Raw genomic sequence first — 7,445 nt, 5'->3', positions numbered from 1 at the left:
AATGCAAAATTGATGGCGTCTTGATGTTGTTGCGATGCAATCATGAAAACTTGATTTTTGGCCAAAACGATGCTTTTTAATGCAATTTTGATGCAAAATCGATGGTGTTTCGATGCTCTTGCTATGCAATCATGAAAACTTGTTTTTTACCAAAACGATGTTTTTTCGATGCAAAATCGATGGTGTTTCCACACAAAATCGATAGTGTTTCGATGTTGTTGCGATACAAACATGAAAACTTGATTTTTTGCCAAAATGATGCTTTTTTATGGTATTTCGTTGCAATCATGAAAACTTGTATTTTGGCTAAAACGATACATTTTCAATGCAAAATCGATGGTGTTTCGATGCAAAATCAATGGCGTTTCGATGCTATTGCAATGCAATTATGAAAACTTGATTTTTGGCTAAAACGATGCTTTTTCGATGCAATTTCGATGTTCTGCACTGAAATTTGATGAAAACTTTGGAAGTTCATATTTTTTCACTCAAATTTCTGTTTCAGATGATTTTTTTTTTGTAAATGTATTTTTTTTTAGATCTACAAGATTAGAAAGAGAGAGAGTGAGAGAGTGAGAGAATGAGAGATGTTAGAGAGAGAGAGTTCATAATGAGAGAGGAAATGAGTGCTCAAATGTTAGGGGTATTTTTGTCTAAAAAATTGAAATTGTCATATATTTGGGATAGTAACTTATGTTGGCACATTAAAAAATTCCACTAAGTTATCATACATATAACATGAAATTTCCCAATGAAAATTACTACGCATGGAAACTAATGCATGCTCACCATGCATACCATGCACATGGACACACATAAGTGCTCAAGACTATCTCTACTAATGCACACAACCAAAACTCAAGCAAGTTCATAAAATAAAACCATTAAATAAAACAATTAACAAATTTCAATTCACATAATTTCTACCAAACAATTCAAACAATAAAAATAAAATTATAACACTTAACAATTAATAATAAAAAAAATAATGCACACAAATAAAAAAAATGGTGCACTATACATTAAAAATGGCAAGGGAATCGACATAACCTCGACACTTGATTCTGGTTTCGTAACATCGACACTTGATTTTGGTTTCATTATTAGAGGATGTATTGGGGTTTGTTACACACAAGAACTAAAGTTCAAAGATTCTAACTAAAATTCATGTTTTTAAGGTATTACCAAGTGATTAATCCAACAACTTTTACTTAATATGGAAACATAAAAAATTGACTGATTAATTAACAATTTGATTAGTCAAAAATCCAAAAGGATTAATCACATTGTTTACAAAGCGCAAAATGTTGAAAACATAATGTACAAAATATTTAAATGACACACGGATTTTCTATATGTTTCAGTTTCCCTAGCCCATGGGGCCACGCCCAGAGAAAAAACATGATTAGTAAGAGATCAATGGTACAACATACAATTGTCTTATGTAAAGATAGACTTCCTATTGGGAATTTATGGCATTGCACTTTCTAAATCAACAATGAATAATATGAATAATTCAATATTACAAACCCTAGATGTTAATCAAGAACCATATTCAAAGTATGAATGCAAATCTTGATAATCAAAGTGTAATATCTGCATTTTCGTTTCATGGGTATTTTGTTAATTTTAGCATTTGAGGGAAATTCGGTAATTTAATACTCTTGAGGAGTATTTTTATAATTTTGTGAAATTACGTGTATGTGGTTATATGAATATGTTCATGGGATATTAATATCAATGTAAGATATTTTATGTTGGAAAACACCGAGGGTGCTTAGGATATGTGTTAAAGTGATGTATCACGGTCTGCTTCAAGTGCTAGGGGCTTTGTTGTCAAGAATTGTTGAAATAAGGGTCATAATAGAATAAAGATAACTTATGAGGAATAAGTTAATTAAGGATTGTGGAAATTAATAGTTTAGTGGGGAATTACTAAAAAGGGTTTGGTGAAATTATTGGAATAACTTAGATTAAGGGTAGGATGGTAATTTGGCGATAGCGAGTCATTATAAATAGAAAGTGAGAGACTAGGGTTAGGGTTTCACTCGCAATTTGAAATTGGTGGCTGCTCTACACATGATCAAAGGAGAGAACTCTCTTTCACACACTCTCTCTCTAGACTAGGGTTCAAGATCTAAGGAAGAAGGAGAAAAAGGATGTCTCCATATACGTATGGATGACTAGACACTTGAATGGAGGTGATTGGGTAGCTGTTGGAATTGAGGTCAGAAGAGTGGACCCTTGCACATTGGGTGTACACTCAATATACTTAAGTATGATTATGGAAATATGATTGTATCATGTACACGATATTATGTGATGAGTTGTGAATGTTTGGCATGATTATGTTATGTCATACTATGTTGTACGTTGAATGTTTGATTGGCATGCTAATGTTATGATTATCGCATGCTTATGATAACTCATGCTCAGTTGCACACTGGCCGGAACGACACCGGTAATATGTGTTATGACTGTGTTGTGACATGCTATGATTATGATATGTTAAGTTATGCTATGATTATGTTATGATACGACATGATTTGTTTTGGAACTATATATGTTAATGTATAGATTATGAGTAGTATATGTTTTAGGTTGTGATAGTTTGAACTAGTGTTTGTTTTATGTTTTATGTTTTATGTTTTATGTTTTATGTTTGGGCTTTAGGGATTGTGTCCTACATGGCTCTTCTTGTTGGACATTAGCTCACGAGTACTCTGGGTTGCAGGTAAGGGAAAAAGCGTGGTTTGTTGAGGCGATGAGTTGGAGTAGGCTCGGTCAAATGTGTGCATGTCATGAATGGTTGACCTGGGGGTCAAAGGGTTGCTACTTATGCATTATTGTTTTAAAGGTCTTTAAACATTGGTTTTATGTTAAGTCTTAAACCATGTATTTTTACTTACGTTATGCATATAAAAGATTATTTATTTTAAATACCGAGATCTCGAGTTGCATGTGTTGTAAAAGATGTTTGTTTTTTTAAGAGTTTCAGTAAAAGTTTTATTTTCTTAAAGAAATTCATGTATATATTAATTTACTTAAATATGCAGTATTTAGTAAATTAATTGGTTTTAAGTTGGGTCATTATACAAAGATTAAGTGATTAAATGATTATAACATGAATTTAAAAAATATTTAATCATCAATATTTGCAATAATAAACACAATTAATAGTTAGGGTTTTAGAACAGATTCAACAAAAAATAACATAACAAATTTTCTCCAAGGCCCGACGCTGAGCTCTGGTTTCTCCATGGCGAGACGCAAGAAGAGCAGCCCAAAGCCTGCTTCAGCTTCGACGGTAATAGCTTCTCCGGTGATACAAGAGACGAGTGAGGTCAGTAGATCTGCGAAGGAACTTGATGTACCAGAGGATTTAGATGATGAGTTCATTGATTCAATGGTGGAATTCCCAAACTGTGGTTTGCGAGATGCTTTAGATTATGAACGGGATCCGACGGGTGGTTTGGGGTCTGAAGCGTTTGGGAAGGATAAGGGTGTTGGTGAGGATGATTTTATGAGTCAGGCCAAAGATAAATGGTCTCAGTTTCGCTCCTTGCTGCCTAACCAGGGAGGGGCTAAACTTACTTATGAGGAGCCAATTGTTAAGGAAGGGATGCGGATTGCCCAGGTTGATTTGGAAGAGATTCAGGTTGAGGTTTCTTTCTGGAACTCAGCCGTTGTTTGTATGGTGCTTGGGGCTAACCCACCATTTGCAGTTTTTGAGGGATTTATCAAAAGTATTTGGGGTAAACTAGGGATTGAGAGAATTTCTAGGCTTAATTCTGGTCTTACGCTTGTTAAGTTCCGTGATGAGGCCACAAGGGACTTGGTTTTGGAAGCGGGGGTTCTGCACTTTGATAGGAAAACAATGATAGTGAAGCCTTGGTCAGCTGATTTGGATACTCTTAAAGCTGTGAAAACTGTCCCTGTGTGGATTAGGTTGCCTGGACTGGGTTTCCAATATTGGGGAACGAAATGCTTAAGTGCTCTTGTGAGCACTATAGGGAACCCACTTCTGGTCGACAAAGTTATGAAGGAGAGATTGATGAAGCAATTTGCTAGAGTGTTAGTTGAAATTGAGATCGCTGAGGCTCTCCCTAAGTCTATTTAGTTCCTTAATGAGAAAGGGCAATTAATGGAACAACTGCTGGAGTATGAGTGGCTCCCAACTCAGTGTAAAGGGTGCAAGGTGTTCGGCCATACAGCTAGTATGTGTAACAGGAAACCTACTGAGGTTTGGAGGCAGAAAGGGCATCCTGAACTAGATGAGTCTAAACAGGGTAACACGGAACAACAGCCAACTTCAGAAGAAAAGATTGTTACTAGTGGAGGAACGGTAGATGTTATGAAGGATATAGAGGCTAAGGGATTAGATGCCGGTCAGGGGTTATCTAAGTCTCAGACTCAAGGTGGGAATCTAGAGCATACTGTTATTGCGTCTGATGGAAATGTTAATGTGACAGATAAGTTGGAATGGAGTGTTCCGAAAAGAGGAGGTGGTCTTAAGAAAGTTAATAGGAAGATTCAAAATAACCTGAGAAACTCATGTGGTGTTTTGCAGGATAAGGTCATGGAGGTTACTAACTTGGGATTAGCTTCAACAAGTTTGTTTAATGGAGAGTCACAACATGCTTAGCTGGAATGTTGGAGGCATTAATAAAAGGGAGAAACAGGTTTCTCTGAGTAAGTTTTGTTTTGTGAATAAGATTGGTCTTGGAGCTTTTTTGGAGACCAAACTTTATGGTGAAAAAGTTGGGAAAATGATGAGTACTTCTTTTAAGGGGTGGAATTACTACTCGGGTACTAATTCGGAGGGTCGTATTCTGGTTTTGTGGCTGCCTCAGGTGGTTTCTGTTGAGATCCTTTTGGAGAGTGACCAGTTTGTTCACTTGCTTGTTAAAGGGATTAATTCTAGTAAAGTTTTATGTGTTACTTTTGTGTATGGTAGGAATACTATAGAGGGTAGATTTCCTCTTTGGAGAGATCTTGCTGGGTTAAGATTCCCAGTGAAACCTTGGGTTGTGGCTGGGGATTTCAACGCTGTTTTTACGGGTAATGATAGAGTGGGTGGTCGCATTATTACCGCTGTTGAGTTGGAGGATGCTTGTAATTGGAGGACGTTGGGGTTAGTTGATGAGTTGCGTTCCATAGGGTCTCATTTTACTTGGACTAACAATCAAGATAATGATGATAGGATTTACTCTAAACTGGATAGAGTGTTTAAAAATGAAGAATGGCTGGATTTATACCCTCAAGCTGAAGCTTTGTTTAATTGGGACCTTCTTTCTGATCATTGCTACTGCATCATCAAGATGGGAGCTGCTAATAACAGTGGTTTGAAGCCTTTTAGATTTTTTAATATGTGGACTGAGCATAGGAGTTTCAAAGATACTGTTTTAAATAGCTGGAATAAGCCTATTAAAGGGAGAGGGCTGGTGCGTATTGTCAGAAAATTGAGCAGACTTAAAAGTGTTTTATGCAAGTTTAATAAACTCGTTGTGGGTGATGTGGCTATGCATTATAATCTTGCGAAGGAGAAGTTTCAAAATGCTCAAGGATTGCTTCAAAGAAATCCCCACTCGACTGAGTTGCAAAGGGCGGAAGCTTTGGCTGGTGCGAATCTTGCTTATCATTCTAAAGCTTATGACAGCTTTTTGAGGCAAAAAAGCAAGGTAGATTGGCTGCGTTTTGGGGATGATAACATGGCTTTTTTCATGCGTGTTTAAAGCAAAGGAGAGCCAATAATTGCATTACTTCAGTGGTTTTGGAATCAAGTGATTTAATCGAGAATTTCGATGATGTTGTGAAGCATTTTGTTCATCATTTTCAAAAAATCATGGGCAGTAGTAGTAATGCTTCAGCTCCTGTTCAGTCCTCTTGTTTTAGACTTAGTCATTGTTTATCCTTGGAGCAGAAAGTTCAGCTGGTTAGACCTTTTACTAAGAAGGAAGTGAAGGATGCCATATTCAACGTTAGTTCCATAAAGAGTCCGGGGCCGGATGGGTTCGATTCAGGCTTTTTTAAAGCTATGTGGGGCAGCCTTGAAGCTGAAATGTCAGAGGCTATTTTTCGATTTCTTTGAGAGAGGTGTTTTGCCTGAGGAAGTTAATAAGGCTACCATTTGCTTGGTTCCTAAAGTGGAGACTCCAACTAAGGCGGTAGATTATAGGCCTATAGCTTGTTGCAATGCTATATACAAGTGTATCTCTAAAATTCTCTGTGGGAGATTGGCCACTGTTTTGCCTAGTTTAGTTCATCAAAATCAAGGCGCTTTTGTCAAAAATAGATTACTGGCGCATAATATCCTTATTCTTCAGGATATTATAAAGGGCTATAATAGGAAAAATACTTCCCCTAGATGTGTAATGAAAATCGATTTGAGTAAAGCTTATGACATGCTAGATTGGGATTTTTTGGAGACCATTCTTTCTGAGTACTGTTTTCCTAGCAAGTTTATTAAATGGATTATGGCGTGTTTGAAGGATCCCTCCTATTTGATTCTTATGAATGGTAGAATACAAGGGGAGTTCAAAGGCAAAAAAGGTCTTAGGCAAGGGGACCCTTTATCTCCGCTGTTATTTGTTTTAGCTATGAAGTACTATACAAGGCTGTTAAGTCAAGCTTCTTTGGATAAGAGTTTTAGGTTCCACCCGAAATGCAAGTCTCTTAAGCTAGTCAATCTGTGTTTTGCTGATGATCTCGTCATTTTTTGTAAGGGAGTTACTAATTCTGTTCAGATTTTGAGAGACAGTTTCACTGAATTTTGTATGGCTTCGGGTTTATCTGCTAACTTACAGAAATCTCAGGTGTTTTTTGGGGGTTTGGATGACAGAGAGACTCAACATTTGCTAGGGAAGATTCAGTTCACTGAAGGAAAATTTCCTCTCAAATACTTAGGGGTTCCTCTTCGAACAACTAAGTGGAAGGCTGGAGATTGTGCTATCATAATGACTAAGATTCAGCAAAAGCTTCATACTTGGGCCAGCCGTCATCTCTCTTTCACAGGGAGGGCTCAGTTGGTTAATTCAGTGCTTTTGAGCTTGAGATCGTTTTGGATGAGTATTTTCATACTCCCTAAGAGTGTTACTAAGGAGATAGATCGTTTATGTAGAAATTTTCTTTGGGGAGTTAAGGATGGCAGTGTTAACCGTAGTAAATTACATTTCACTGCTTGGAGTCAAGTTTGTCTTCCGAAGTGTACGGGTGGTCTTGGCTTTAAGGAGGGTAGTTCTTGGAACAATGTTCTCCAAGCTAAGTTTGTTTGGGCTGTTTCTAGTAAGCAAGACATTCTGTGGGTTAAATGGGTGGATTCAATCTATTTAAAGGGTCAAGATTTCTGGTCTTATTATATTCCTCAAGATGTCAGTTGGTATTGGAGGAGACTAGTGAAGTTGAGGACTGTCTTCTCTGGAATTAGCTTAGCTGCGGCTGTGAAG

At 37.0% G+C, this 7,445-nt stretch overlaps 1 protein-coding gene across 1 annotated transcript; it reads left to right on the top strand.

The window, feature by feature from the left end:
• Window positions 1-4,144: 4,144 nt before the first annotated feature.
• Window positions 4,145-5,735, top strand: LOC133806223 (uncharacterized). The gene is made up of 2 exons (XM_062244349.1): window positions 4,145-4,585; window positions 4,716-5,735. Exons 1-2 carry the CDS (start codon window positions 4,145-4,147, stop codon window positions 5,733-5,735), a joined length of 1,461 nt encoding a protein of 486 aa, XP_062100333.1.
• The last annotated feature ends 1,710 nt before the right edge of the window (window positions 5,736-7,445 follow it).

Source organism: Humulus lupulus, chromosome X, assembly GCF_963169125.1.
Source record: "Humulus lupulus chromosome X, drHumLupu1.1, whole genome shotgun sequence".
Classification (NCBI taxonomy): Eukaryota; Viridiplantae; Streptophyta; class Magnoliopsida; order Rosales; family Cannabaceae; genus Humulus; species Humulus lupulus.
This window is presented reverse-complemented; position numbering and strand designations above follow the sequence as displayed.

Bases quoted from the DNA above. Each gene is read 5' to 3' on its own strand.
- LOC133806223 (XM_062244349.1), top strand. From the start codon at position 4,145: ATGGAACAACTGCTGGAGTATGAGTGGCTCCCAACTCAGTGTAAAGGG. The intron at 4,586-4,715 runs GTTACTAACTTG...TTTGTGAATAAG, and splicing joins TGCAGGATAAGGTCATGGAG to ATTGGTCTTGGAGCTTTTTT.